General features: G+C 40.6%; 1 protein-coding gene across 1 annotated transcript in view; it reads right to left on the bottom strand.

The window, feature by feature from the left end:
* The window catches only part of l(3)72Ab (U5 small nuclear ribonucleoprotein l(3)72Ab), a 51370-nt gene extending 37091 nt beyond the window's left edge, over positions 1 to 14279 (bottom strand). Inside the window, exons 1-15 of the mRNA XM_073087120.1 lie at positions 14080 to 14279; positions 12414 to 12577; positions 11707 to 11905; positions 11141 to 11252; positions 10509 to 10636; positions 9911 to 10024; positions 8864 to 9113; positions 7886 to 8016; positions 7072 to 7258; positions 5330 to 5463; positions 4242 to 4439; positions 3348 to 3492; positions 2496 to 2632; positions 1321 to 1427; positions 422 to 539 (exon numbers count right to left, since the gene is read on the bottom strand). Of these exons, the coding sequence (XP_072943221.1) occupies positions 422 to 539; positions 1321 to 1427; positions 2496 to 2632; positions 3348 to 3492; positions 4242 to 4439; positions 5330 to 5463; positions 7072 to 7258; positions 7886 to 8016; positions 8864 to 9113; positions 9911 to 10024; positions 10509 to 10636; positions 11141 to 11252; positions 11707 to 11905; positions 12414 to 12577; positions 14080 to 14124 (2169 nt within the window). The 5' untranslated portion in view covers positions 14125 to 14279. The remainder of the gene's footprint in view (positions 1 to 421; positions 540 to 1320; positions 1428 to 2495; positions 2633 to 3347; positions 3493 to 4241; positions 4440 to 5329; positions 5464 to 7071; positions 7259 to 7885; positions 8017 to 8863; positions 9114 to 9910; positions 10025 to 10508; positions 10637 to 11140; positions 11253 to 11706; positions 11906 to 12413; positions 12578 to 14079) is intronic.
* Between the last annotated feature and the right edge of the window lie 685 nt (positions 14280 to 14964).

The raw sequence follows: 14964 nt of genomic DNA, 5'->3' as shown, positions 1-14964 counted from the left end.
GACTATCAAAAACTTTGTAAGGACCTTTTTTGTAGAGCGTCAAATTTCCTACAAAAATATGCTTTGCTCCGCTAATTCAATGAGCCGTTGCAAAAGTACGAAATTACAAAATTAAAAAATATATATTTCTGTGTTATTTAAACGGAAAATAGAAATTCCCGATGCGCGACCTCTTAATATTAATATTAAGGGCTCTGCTTTTTACAGGCGTCTTTTCACACCTTCTCGGAAGTTTTTATGTGAGAATTTCGAAAAAAAAAATTTGCCGTTTTTTTTTAATCAGCCTAATGGTCACCCTGGGAGACACCTTGCCGCACGAAATCGCATCGCAACAATTCGTGTCGCACTTTTCTGCGTTGCGAATTCGCATCGCGTCGCATCGCAGTTTTGTGTACGAGCCCATAAGGGGGATCCATCTCACCTGGTTCCGTCCGGCGTGCTCCATGGTCTTCTCGTACACGATGTCGTTCATCACCTGAAACCGTTTGAGCGCCTTCTTCTCTGTCACGCCGATATACTGCTGCTCGAGCGCCACCGGTCTAGGGAATGAATGGAAACATTAAAATTTAGATGTAATTTAATATAAAATAATGAAATTTTATGTTGTGATGAAGAGAACAGACTACTTTGAGAATCTACAACACTTATATATAGTATAAGTGAAATAAGGTGAAATAATATGACGTACTGACGTAAAAAGAAGGTGGTAGAACCCTTTCTGGTTCGACTCCGGCGGCACCACCGCCCATCTATTTCTACCTAATAACAGCAGTGTTAGCGCTGCTGTGTTCCGTTTTGAAGGGTGTGGTAAGGGAGACAGACTTTTCCGAGGCGTTCCAGCTTAGTCCTCAGGGTAGCGGCGCATCTGTGGCCGAACTCAGGTGGGAATATCTAATCCTATCTGGGGTTGATTACAGATGTCCATGGGCACTTACCATCAGGTGGACTACATGCTCGTCTGCTACTCTTATATTATAAAAAAAATAAAAAATGAGTGAATGATATACTGCTTTCTTTCATTACATTCTAACAGTTGAGAAGAATTTAGATGTGAAGATTCATTAAACCTATATTTTTTATTCAACGACTAACATGTCCTAGTATAATCATCGCCAAACTGCTAGTCCGCTCTGAAATTGTTGCGAGCAGGTGTAGTCATACAATTTGCTATGGCGACGCGATTCATTTCTATATGCAGAGCGGACTAGCAGTTTTACGCGGACTATAAGATGACTAACGATACATAATATTATATACGTTTTAGGATACATTGATTTTATATAGAACCAAATATATGTATACCGCTAAAGAAATACTAACCTGAAGGAATTGTCGAAGTAAAACAATCCCACTTCGGGCTTGACGCGCAAGAACGCCGCTACGTCGACATAGTTCGGTAGCGTAGCGGACAGACCGACCAGACGGACCTGCAAACATACATATAAACATCAGTTGTGCTACAAACTTATAATACAAGACGCAGACGAGCATGCAGTCCACCTGACGGTAAGTTTACTGTTTACTGCTGTACGGACATCTGTACTCAACCCCAGATAAGATTAGATTCCTATCTGAGGTAAACCACAGATGCGTAACCACCCTTGAGGACTAAGCTGGAACGCCTCGGAAAAGTATGTCTTCCTTACCACACTTCAAACCAGAACACAGCAGCGCCTAACACTGCTGTTATAACAGAAATAAGTGTGGCGGTGGTGCCGCCGGAGTCGAACCAGAGGGTTCAACCACCTTTATTCTGGTTTGAAGGGTGTCGTAAGAGCGACATAATACTTATCCGAGATGTTCCAACATAGTCCTCAGGGGTAGCGGCGCATTTGTAGCCGAAGGTAGGATTCTAATTTTACCTAATTACAGATGTCCATATGGCACTTACCAATACGCACTTGGCCAGCGCGGTGGACTATGGCCTAATCCTTCTCATTATGAGAGGAGACCCGTGCCCAGCAGTGGGACAGTAATGGGTTGATGATGATATGGCACTTACCATCAGGTGGATTGCATGCTCGTCTGCTACTCCTATATTATATAAATATGATTTTTTTGACGATTTGTTTAACATTGCCATAAGGTTTCTTCCATACAACGATACAGAAGTTACTATTCATAATTAAATGAATGCATTGCAGTTGAGAATAGGCAAATTTCTTTTTCCTCACTAATATCATAGTACATATTTTAATCACCAGAGGACGCTACTGTGTGATGAGCTACTATTATTTTGATAAATATTGACTACCCGCGTGGCGGAGCGGTCACCATACTGGTCTGACGCGCAAAGGATCCCGGGTTCGATCCTCGGCCAGACCGGCGGATCTGAATGATGAATTTAGATTTCTGTTTCTGGGTCTGGGTGTTAGTGTTTTGTCTATGTGTGTGTCCATGGCACCCACGACACAGGGAATCCTAGTGTGTGGCTGTGAGTGTAGAAAGTGTTTGTTTGTTTGTTTATTTATTCCAAGAACTCAAAGGGCGTATACCTTCTCCTGGGTCTGCTCGACTGTTCTCAGCGTCCTGGCCACTAACGCCTCCAGCACGGGTCCTCGCTCATCGTGCAGCAAGTGGACCTCGTCGATGATGATCAAACGCACCAGGTTCGTGAAGGAACGCTCGCCACCTGCGAATAACATACAATTTAAATATGGTACACCACATCTATGGCTTAATCCTTCTCATTCTGAGAGGAGTGCTATGCACAGGGCATAGCAGGGAGACAGTTACGGGTTGAAGATTTTAGAAGATAGAGACATAGAAGATTTTAAAGATAGAAGATTTAGAAGAAAATTATGGGTTGATGTGGAATGAACTTTCTTCTGAGGTATTCCCGGAGCGCTATGACATGGGGCTTATCAAAAAAAGGTGCAAAAAGAGCTCTCCTTCAAAGCCGGCGATGCATTGGCGACTCCTCTGGTGTTGCAAATGTCCACAGGCGACGGTGACTGCTTTCCATCAGGTAGCCTGTCTGCCTTATCGTTAGGCATGAAAACAAAGAAAATTGTATAAAAAAAGTCCGAGGTTCAAAACCAGGCACGCATTTCTGATTTGTCAGTTACCTGCGTACTAAAAATTAATTATAACTTGCTTAAACGATGAAGGAAAACTTAATGAGAAAACCTGTATACGTGAGATATCTTAAAAAAAAGTTCGCAAAGGTATGTGAAGTCTACCAATACGCACTTGACCAGCGCGGTGGACTATGGCCTAATCCGTCTCATTATGAGAGGAGACCCGTGCCCAGCAGTGGGACAGTAATGGGTTGATGATGAAGAGCTGCATGGCGTCGGTCTGCTCCGGCACGCTACAGTAGCCCAGCAGTGGGCGGACACTCCCACCTTTCCTGGTGATGATGTCCCACTTCTCCGGCGTGCACACGATGAGCTGCGTGGCGTCGATCTGTTCTCGCGTCAGCTGATGGTCGCCGGTCAGCTCGGAGACGCGGATGTTGTACGCTGCGAGACGCTTGCTGAAGTTGCCTACCTGTGGGCGAAAATGTTAGATGTAAAATAGAATCAAGAATATGGTCGCTGAAACATAGTAATTAAATCCCTAAATAAGTTCAAATTACAGCAAAAAAAATTTGAAATAAATATGTTTATCAATAGCAACAATTTCTTAATCATGAATTAACATAATATTTTGTGTAAGTAATTACATTTTATTCTGCGTAAATATTTAAAAATATGTGTAGATACAAATGTATGTTTCAATGATAGGACATTAAAAATGTGTTTGTATGCGTGTGAGAGAGAAAGAGAGAGCGTGCGTACCGTGCTTGTGTGTATTCGTGCACGCCTTAGTGTGTGTGTGATATGTGTACCTAATATAAGTGTGTTTGTTGCGTGCGGCTGCGACCCGCGCCAAATATTTTTTTTAATATATCCGTGTACAACTAGCTACCGAGTAACTAGCGAGTGCGTCTCGAGCGTGAGTGTGTGCGCTTGCCTGTGTTCGTGTATGTACTAGCGCGCGCCTGTGTGTGTACGTGCGTCAGTGCTGTGCGTCCATGTGTGCGTGCGCGTTCACTTGCATGCACGTGTGCCCGTCGTGTGTGCGTCAGTTCTGGCATGCATGCATGTGTGCTTGCCGCGCGCGCGTGAGTGTGTGTACGCGCGCACGCCTGTGAGTGCGTCCATGTGTGCGTGCGTGTTTACTTGAATGCGCGTGTGCGTGTCGCATGTGCATAAGTTCTTGCATACTTGCATATGCATGTGTGCGCGCACACTCACCATCTCCTGCACCAGCGAGCGCATGGGCGCCACGTATATGACCTTGAAGTCCTGCGCGCTCACGGAGCCGTCGTCGTTCACGTGCTTGCCGACCTCTCTCAGCGCGCACAGGAGCGCCACGTTAGTCTTCCCGGCACCGGTCGGAGCGCATACGAGAAGGTTCTCGTCGGTTTCTAACGCCGCTTTTGATATGCGACTCTGTTAAAGAAAGAGAAGGGGATACAGTTTTATACAAGATTTGAAGTAAGAATATAGATTCCGCGTCAAACTGCTAGTCCGCTTGGAATATAGGAGCGAGTCGCGTCGCAATAGCAAATTGTAGATATCAGCGGGACGAGGACAGCGCGGGACCCCCTCGACACCCTCCGCTGCTCTCGCCCGTGGGCACATAGCGACCTTACATTACGGAGTATATGCTAACTAAACCTGCGCGCAACAACTTCAGAGCGGACTAGCAGTTTGACGCGGACTATACCTACATACATATTAAAAATATAATGATCTAAGATCACAGTATAGGATGACCTTCACCGAGCTGGTTAATGGATGAAAAGTATGTTATATCAAATTGAATATAACAATAAATATATTGCAAACAGGTTAACTAAAAATTTCAATTCAGAATATGACAATTTTTTATTTAATTAAAAATGTCAACGTTTGTATATGCTCCATACTTTAGATTAGTGTGGTATTTGTCTATTAACTAAACCAGTGAAATGTAAAAAAAAAGTATTTTTTTTAGGTTGTAGTGTCCTCTTTGATTCGACTCCGGCGGCACCCCCGCCATAGCTATTTCTGTTATAACAACTTGTTATAACAGAAATAACTTGTTATAACAGAAATGTTGTTATAGTGTCAAGCGCTGCTGTGTTCTGGTTCGAAGGGTGTGGTAAGTGACATACTTTTCCGAGGCGTTCCAGCTTAGTCCTCAGGGGTAGCGGCGCATCTGTGACCGACCTCAAGTAGGAGTCAAGTCTTATCTTGAGCTTATTACAGATGTAGTTAGACGGCAGTAGCCACTAACCATCAGGTGGACTGCATGCTCGTCTGCTACTCCTATATTTTAAAACAATGTAAAAACTCACCTGTATCCTATTCAAGGTCTTGAACCCTTCGAACGCCGGCTGTACGTACTTGGGCAGCTTCTCTATGGCCACTAGGGTTTCGTCCTCTTCGAAGGGCTTCGGTTTTAATGCCGGCACGTGGACTTCTTCGTAACCTGTGGATAAATAAATAATCTATACATATAATAAGAAAGAGAACTTTACTTGTTTGTACATCGGATATATTTGAAAAGTTGTAAGAAGCGAGAATAAGCAATGATAACAATTTCTAACATTTTTATAATGTATATCCGTCTCCTAACATAACATTTTGTATTTATTTTATCTGCTCCACCTCCGTGGTCGCGCCCCCAGTCTTCTGATATTTGTGAGAGGGAGAGAGGAATAAGGGATAAATTACACTCACCCGACTGCTGGCTTCTCAACGATCCAAGTATTGTAAATAGTGCTCTTTGCAAAAAATTAAGGAGATAAAGGGTAAAGAGGGATTATTTGACTCATTCACCTTTTCGTCGCTCCTTAAACATAGTGTGAGCTTCAATGGTGAACACAAGCTCCTAGGGAAAGGGATATAGACACACACTTTTACCTTTGCCTTCTAAACTTAAAAAATGATGTATGTATAGTTATTATTTCTCTAAAAAACACACTGTTTTTAATAAATTATATAATTATTATTTTATTATTCCTAATAATGTTATTTGTAATCTGTTATATTTATAATTTAATTCAAATATTATTCATATAAATTTTGTTTAAATGGCCGATTTACATTCCTTTTAATATTTTTTCATTATCATTATTACTATTATTTAATGTTTGTTTTTTTTTGTTGCTCATTATAATTGTTATTATTTTGAATATAATAATGCAATTTACCAATTTATAACATTTTTATCATCGCTTTTGTATTGTTATTTGATAAATTTTTTTTAATATGTTTTGCATTTAGTTTGTACCTATAACTGAGGTACCACTTACCAAGATTATTACTGTATAGCTGCCTCGAACACAATGTCAGTGTTTACTTTGTTGGTACAACTAATAAATAAACGTATGAGGACGCTGTCTTGTGGCTTTTACAAGGCAGAGACACAACTAACCTTTCTGGTGTTTCCTTGACTCCTCTTGGGAGCAGTAAAGACCTGATACTGACCAGGTTATGAGCACCGGTGATCATCATTACCCAGATGGAGGGTGTCAATAGTCTGCCTGAAAGCTTCCTATACATTAAATGGAGGGTTAATAAACACACTCACCCTTCCGTTGCTTCCTGAACGACCCAGGTGGTAACTGACACCGCTTGTTGGCCATGAAGTGTGCACCAGCGGCGAACACTAACTCCTCCAGCTGTAGCACCTTCCTGGCCCCGCCCACCTGCCCCGCCTCCGTGGCCCCGCCCTCCGTCTTCTGACGTTTACGAGAGAGAGAGAGTGTGCTAATAGACACTCACCCATATGTTGGTCCCTCAACGATTCCAGGAGTAACTGACATCGCTTGCTGGCCATAAATTATGCCCTACGGCGAGGACCATAAATTATGACCCTTTTGGTATTTATAAAAAAATTAAAGGAAGGAGGCCAAAGGGGAGGATTGGTGGACACTCATCTTTCTAAATAATCCAGTGGTAACTCGTAGCTGTTATTAGCCGTGTACTGAACTTCATAGTTATTGGTGAATACTATAAAAGGGATGAAGGGGAGGAGGGTTACCCTTGAAATAGTCTTCCTAAATATTAAGTGGGGGTTGATAAACACACTCACCCTTCCGTTGCTTCCTGAACGACCCGGGCGGTAACTGGCACCGCTTGTTGGCCATGAAGTGTGCACCAGCGGCGAACACTAACTCCTCCAGCTGTAGTACTTTCCTGGCCCCGCCCACCTGCCCCGCCTCCGTCGCCCCGCCCTCTGTCTTCTGACGTTTACGCGGCGCCTCTGACTGTTGGGTGGTCTGTGGATGAACATTATTGAAGTTAGACTTATGTAAACAGGTTATGAGCAAGATTTGAGAGTAAACTCTCCGACGCGCGATACAAAAATAGACATGAAGTAAAGAATCATTGTAAACTGAAGTATGAAGTTTCTTTCACCACTTCTTCAGCGGTGGTAGTTTGATAACTTTCAAAAAGTGTTCTATATGAATCAATTTTAAATAAATGAGATTTGAATTTAATTTAACCTCGTATAATACAATACATTAGGCCGCTTGAGCTGTAGGATAACACCAAAGAATAAGAACGACATTATACATACAGACACATATATTACATACATATGTTCTAAAAACATTACCTTCCATAGTCACTTAAAAAGAGGTAAGGGTAAATGCAAATCATATATCCCACGTGGCGAGACACATTTTTCCGAGGCGTTCCAGCTTAGTCCTCAGGGGTAGCGGCGCATCTGTGGCCGTCCTCAGGTAGGAATATCTAATCCTATCTGGGGTTGATTACAGATGTCCAAGGGCGGCTGTAGCCACTTACCATCAGGTGACTGCACGCTTATCTGCTACTTACAAATAATACACATAAAATAAACCGCCACTTTGGTTAACAATACTTAGTGAAACAAGTGGCACCTCATCATCCCCCTTCCCGGTGTCAAGTTGAGCCAGGATCTTCTGGAGGTGCGGCTGTTTGGACATCTCCTCCCTGATGGCCGCCCTCTCGCTCTCCGACTGGGAGGACGCCAGCTTCGTGCAGTACAGAACTGGGAATCAAAATAATATATGTTCAATATTAAACACATATTATTGTAATAATTGATTGTACATTTTATTGTCCTTTTGTTGTTGTTTTATTTTATTTTTTTCTTTTGTTTTATGTTATTTTTTTTTTCTTTTATTTTATGTCATATTATTTTTTGTGTCTCTCTATTATAGTATTCATTTGTGTTGCAATTATCCGTATAAATGTATCTTTCTTTCTTTCTTTCCAAATTGAAATGGTAATGGTGATACATAGATGAAGTGTATCAAATGGGTGTCAACCCATGTGACTGAACACAGGTAGGACTATTTCTATTTGGGGTTGATTATGACAATACTAGGGAGAGGGTGGCACTTACCATCAGGTTGACTGCATGCTCCAACAGAAATAGTACACCTACTTCTGATATAAAAATAACATGACCAGTGGTTTGTCACTTACAGTTAGACAAGCTCCTAAAAAACCAACACAAATAAGCAGTGGCTGGCATTTACCATCAGGTTTTTATTTTTGCCTTATAACAGCAGTGTTAGGCGCTGCTGTGTCCTGATTTGAAGGATGTAGTAAGGGAGACAGACTTTAACGAGGCGTTCCAGCTTAGTCCTCAGGGGTAGCGACGCATCTATGGGCGATCTCAGGTAGGAATATCTAATCCTGTCTGGGGTTGATCACAGATGTCCATGGGCGGCAGTAGCCACTTACTATCAGGTGGACTGCATGCTCGTCTGCTGCTCCTATATTATAAAAAAAAAAGGTAGACTGAAAAAATATCCATGAGACGGCCCGGAGCACCTCGCTGGACTCGGCCTGCGAGACCACGGCGTGGGGGAAGTGGAACACCAGCTCACCGGTGTACCGGAACCTGTTCAGCATCTTGACCAGCTCGAAGCAGTCGTAGCCGAGCAGCAGCACCAGCCTGTTCTCCAGGTCCCGCTCGTCGGCCGCGTCCGCGAGAGCCCGGAGCACCTCGCTGGACTTGGCCTGCGAGACCATGGCGTCCGGGAAGTGTCTGGAGAGTCTCCGCTGCAGCCAGTACGCGTCGATGTCCATCGGGTGGAGCGTGGCGTCGCGACGCTTCTGGGATTGCTCTTCGCTCAGCTGCAAAACAATTTTAACCAATTATTTACTATAAAAATTATTACCGCAAAATTTTCTTCAATTACAAACGATTATGAATTTGCGGCGCTTGCAACTGGTCCGTTGGGTCCGTGGTCGGCTGACATGAGATTATGAATTTGCGGCGCTTGCAACTGGACCGTTGGGTCCGTGGTCGGCTGACATGAAACATTAGATGAAAGGGATGTCCCACAGATTTATCCTCGCTTCGGGTGACTTCAGAGGACTGGCAGCTATTTTGCTCAAAAAAATTACCTCTCCGTGCAGCGAGGTAACCTTGCCAGCACAAATTACAGTTTTGGACGACACCTTTATTTTATTTATTTTATAAGTATAATTTATTATTTATTAATTTTACTTTATTTATTTACTTTATTTACTTAGTATTACATTTTTATTATTATTGCGTTATTTGATATTAAATAAAAACTATATAAACCGCAATCATTGTTTTATACAATGTAATGAGATGAATTGCTTAATAGTTTGTTTGTACGGGATGTGTTCGCCCAGCTAAAAATAATAAATATATAAACCGCAAAAAAAAACATTTGTTAGCATAAAATAAATATGGTACGTTGGAAAATAATTTGGATGTGACAGAGAGAAAAAAAAAGTGAACAAAATAATTTCCATACCTTTCTAACAATTTTTGCAACTACTAAAAAATAATAAAAAATATTATGTTCATCAGCATTTAACATTTCATTAAACTAGTAGCTAGCACACACATACGTATGTAACTGGGGCAATAAAAATATATTGTAGTACAAACTCACGTTAGCGTGTATAGCGTTCTTCCGCCCTTCACCGTCGCTGTCCTCGTCGCCGCTGCTGCCCTTCTCCTCGTCGTTGTCAGTACCTTCACCCTCCTCCTTCTCCTCGTCACGAACCTACGCCAATAGCGACACTTGTAATCAATCTCTCTGAAAATCTCTCCGTTCCGATCCGGTAGTAGTATAAGAAATTTGAAGGTGATAAAACCCTCTGAGGTTCGACTCCAGCGGCACCACCGCCACACCTATTTCTGCCTCATAACAGCAGTGTTAAGTGCTGCTGTGTTCTGGTTTGAAGGGTGTGGTAAGGAGGACATACTTTTCCGAGACGTTACAGCTTAGTCCTCAGGCGTAGCGGCGCATCTGTGGCCGACCTCAAATAGGAATATCTAGTATTATCGAAATTTAAATTAGAAATTGGAAATAAGTAATTTGTTTTGTATTTAAAATTAATTTTGGCACATTTTGAGGTACAGATAGTCGTCGGGCATATTTTTATTCGTATCGGGTCTACTTCAACTATCGGGCTTTTTTACTGCTGCAATCGGGCCTATTTCAACAATCCTCGGGTATGTTTATTTAACCAATATTGCAACCATACCTCTCCATACGCGTCTTCGTCGTCCTCCTCCGAAGACTCCTCGAACTGCACGTTGATGCCGTATGTCTCATCTATCTCCGCATTACCCTCCGTCGCCGCGCTTATGTTGAAGTCTGTTATCTTCTTGCCTGAAATTACAAAATGATTGCATTTTTTTTTATTATAAAAAATAAAATAAATAAATAAATAATAAATTTATATAATAATAATAAAATTATCGTACGCACACTCCTGTCCCAGGGTTGCTGGAAGAACTTTCCATACTGGAATAAGCAATCCTTTGTACTTCATCTCTATGTCATCTGTTTTTATATGTATCCTCTTTTTTTGTGTACAAAAACTTATTAAATAAATAAATAAAAAATAAATCTAGCTGTTCAAATATTATATTTCACCAAAAAACAGCAATACTGGCAGATTATTAAGATTTTCAGTATTCAGTAATGTAAAGTAATAGCCTAGTTGAAACTCGCCTTCTCGATCGAGGGGTCCGAGGTATGAATACCTCTGATTTTGATCTCAGTTTTTAGTTTAGACATCTATTTTATATGGAGAGCGGCAATAACCACTTATCATCACGTGGACTGCATTTTCATATCAATTTAAAGGTATGTTATGACAAAAAAACTTACCCAGATTGACTAACAACGCGAACCGCTCATCTGGGATCGGTCCCAACAGTAGTTCGATTTCTTTCTTCCGATCTGGATCCTTTAATTTGTCATTCTTCAACACAACAAGTACCTGCAGCAACAAGAAATATCGTTGCTGAGTGTTAGATATTTTGTGGCAATCATGACTAAAAATAAAAGCAGTTTCAGGGAATTTGGGAATGAGAATATGAAAAAATCAGTTGGCGAAATTTTGAAAATAATTGGACCAATTTTGATCAATTTCAACCAGGTATAATATCCCTGGTCACATGTGTATCCTGCACTTATCATATCAGACGTTCGGGTCAATCAACCAACACCAATGCATCCTCCACACCCATTTACTTTAGTGCAAGACCTGCTAATTTAATCTTTGGCCAGGCGTGTCTCCTGCTACGTTCGCCTAAGACACTCGGGCCTCTTTCAACCAGCACAAACTACACCCACTATCTGAGAGCACACGTGTCTCGTATTTTGCCCTCCCAGGTGGGTCCACTCATTTGTTTTTCAACCCCAACACACTCGGGCCTCTATCCCCAGCTCACCTCATCGCACGCCCCGCACAGTATGTCCCGGGGCTGGTCCCCGAGCGCGCTCTGCATGAAGGCGAGCAGCAGCTCGTACGCGTGCCGCGTGTGTTGCGCGCGCGGCCGGTACAGCGCGCCGGGCGTGTCGTCCGCCCAGGCGACGCGGGCCGCCTTGGATTTGGATAGTTCGTATGTCGCCTCGTCGCGTTTTTGACGTCTAAAATTAAGATACAACATTTAAATATAACGTTTGTGGATGGTAGAACTATCTGTAGTTTGATATTTAAAGCAAGACTGCCACATTTATTTCTGCCCGATAGCAGTAGTGTTAAGTGCTACTGCATTCTAGTTGGAAGACACGCTTACATAAGACATTCCAACTTTGTCTTTAGAAATAGCACAAACCATCTGTGACTAAGCTCAGATAAGACTGTAATGTAGATTTGGTTAACAATGTTCAAAGGCATCGGTGTACATCTACCATCATGTAGCTTAATACTGCAGCTCCCTCTTCTTACGTCCTGTGATTCCTGAAGTTTTCACTTAGACTTAGGATTAGGATAGACTTCCTTGCACCACAAAATACAGTCATATTTAAATTGCTAACAACATTATGAAGGAATAATGTGTCACTTAATCTAACCCCACAACATCCATTTCTTACAAGTCAATTGAATTAACAGAAAAAATATTTGTTTAAAACAAAAAGTTAAATGTGAACTCACTTAGCCTTCCTCTCCTCGGCCTTATCCGGCTTGGTCCTCTGTGCCCTATCCCCCATACGAGTCCCACCAAGTTTGCCGGACAACGACAGCACCTCACCGGTCGCCTCATCACGACCACGCCGCTCGATGAGCCTCACATCAGCTTGTAGCACGAGGTTTGAGTTCTGGAAACAAATAATGTGTTTAAAATGTCATGATATTATATCGTCATTGTCGTAGAACAAAGTCGGATTTAACAAATACCAAACTTTACAGGGCAGCCATTTCAAGTTATTCACAAAGGTCATTTACTATGAGCGCATTTCAAATCCGTCGTTATACCGACTGATTAATTTGAAAACTAAAATACATAAATTTTTTCTGAATGCAGTTATAATATTTAGATAATATGTTATCCAAATATGATAAAAAGTGAATTTCACATTTTTGTCAAGTCCGTCTTTGTTCTACGACTATGACAATATCAGCGAGTCAAATTCGAACTTGGCCAATAATAGGCCAATAGTAATAATTTCCTTTCTAAGTCAAGTTTGTCACTACTAAGCAAAGGTCTTCAGAGTGAGAATGTAGTCATAATATAGTTCACAGGGTACGAGCGACCACATCGTGCATGGTGTGTTGCTGATGGCACATTTCTTACTGCATGTATGTACGTACATATGTATTGCGCACACATACCTACTCATTATTTAGAATAAGAATTTACTTAATAAAATTTAGTGTTCAAACTGCACTCGTTGGGTTTGGTTATTTTTAACGACTTTGAAATGAAATATATTTATTTTTTGTATAGGCCAACGACGGCACTTACAAATTGTCAGGTACAATATTTTTCTTAAACTACTACCGGATCGGAACGCGACCTCTACTGAGAAGATCCGGTAAGAAACTCAGTTGGTTTGTAATTTTTTTTATAATAATAATTATTCTCTTTTTTTAATGCCATCATTTTTACATATAATTAATAAAGCATTATTATTAGCTCCAGTATTTTGGTTTACCTCACCCCTCAAAACTGTACACACACCACACAGTGCTATTTAAATGTGAATCAGTAGATTACACTCTTTAAGACATTTTTATATGAACCTTTTAAGTATGTAACTTGCTTAGTTTTCCTTAAAGTTAAGTAAGCAAGTCATTGTTTCTAATATGTACATCAAAAAAATTGGAGTGCTCAGAGAATGAGGCTCTGACTACTTTCTTGGCTATTAAGAATATGATATAGAGAAGCTATTGTGAATATACAATATAACCAGGATTATATATATATATATATATAATGTAATATAGAGAATATAGGTTAAGGCTAAGTTATAGGCTATCCTGATTTAGATCTTACTGCATCATCTCATTATGGTCTTCAGGGCTTTCCTTACTGGCTTATAAATAAATCTGTCTAGCAAATGCGAGGCTTACTTAGTTCTAAGGGTCAACGCATTTGGCTAAAGTAGGCACTTTACTCTGTTTAGAGTTCTAACAAGTGCCCATGGGCAGCAGTGGCCAAGTTATTGCAAACAAAGTTATATACTCTTTTCTTATAAAGTTTGAAAATTAAGCAATTAATGTCCACCCTTTAAATTAAGTTAAGATTTTCAAATAATGTGTGCCTGGAAATATATTTACGAATTTCACAACAACATGAAATTTAATAACAAATACTTACAGCTTTATATTCATATTGCAGCTGTCTAGCCGCCGCGTCAGCCATTGTTTAACCTTCACTATGTTCTAAATATCACTAGAATTCACTTAAACTAATCATGAAATAATGTAAACTTCACTATTTTTAATGCGTAAAACAACTCGCGTCGAGGTTATAAATATGCCGCCGACGCCATGTTTGATTATTGTTGTAAACTGTCAAAAGTAATACAGATTATTAAGATTTAGATTATCTGTGCTCTAGCTCCATGATGTTGGTAGTCCTGAAACAGGGAGAAAAAGTATTGTTTAATGTTTATGGATAAGGTAAACATCTCAGAGTCATGACTATAGCAAAACATTGCGTTGTACTAGCCGGAGAATGTTAAGGATAAGAAAGTAGTAAACAATATAATGTATTTTATTTTAACTCAATGAATTAATTAATGATTTTAATTCTGTATTAATCATATTCATCGTAACGACCTGATACACTATCAGAGTTAATTACCGAAAACAATTAGTTATAAGGAAAATGAAAAATAAGCGAATTGAATACTCAATACTACTACAAATGACTAACTTTTTACATTATTTCATCCGACATACACAAAAATGACACCAATCATTCATTTAATCCAAAATATCAGCAGCTAAAGTAATTTTAAAGTAAGGTCAACGACACTTTGACTGGAAACAGCTGTTCGTTATCAACGGTTACCGGCGGCGTGAGCACGCCGTGTTATTATGATAAGTACTGTATTTGCAATACGTCAGGCATCTCATGCTGATGAGTCATTTCAGTCACGCTTTGAGATCATTCGTAACGTTATTAGTACAATACGAGGTTTAAACTTATTCATTTCATATAGAATTGAAATACGTATTTATAAACATACACATTATC

This window comes from Epargyreus clarus, unplaced genomic scaffold (genome assembly GCF_041222505.1).
Source record: "Epargyreus clarus isolate Ecla_fem2 unplaced genomic scaffold, WU_Ecla_fem_2.2 ptg000025l, whole genome shotgun sequence".
NCBI lineage: Eukaryota > Metazoa > Arthropoda > Insecta > Lepidoptera > Hesperiidae > Epargyreus > Epargyreus clarus.
This window is presented reverse-complemented; position numbering and strand designations above follow the sequence as displayed.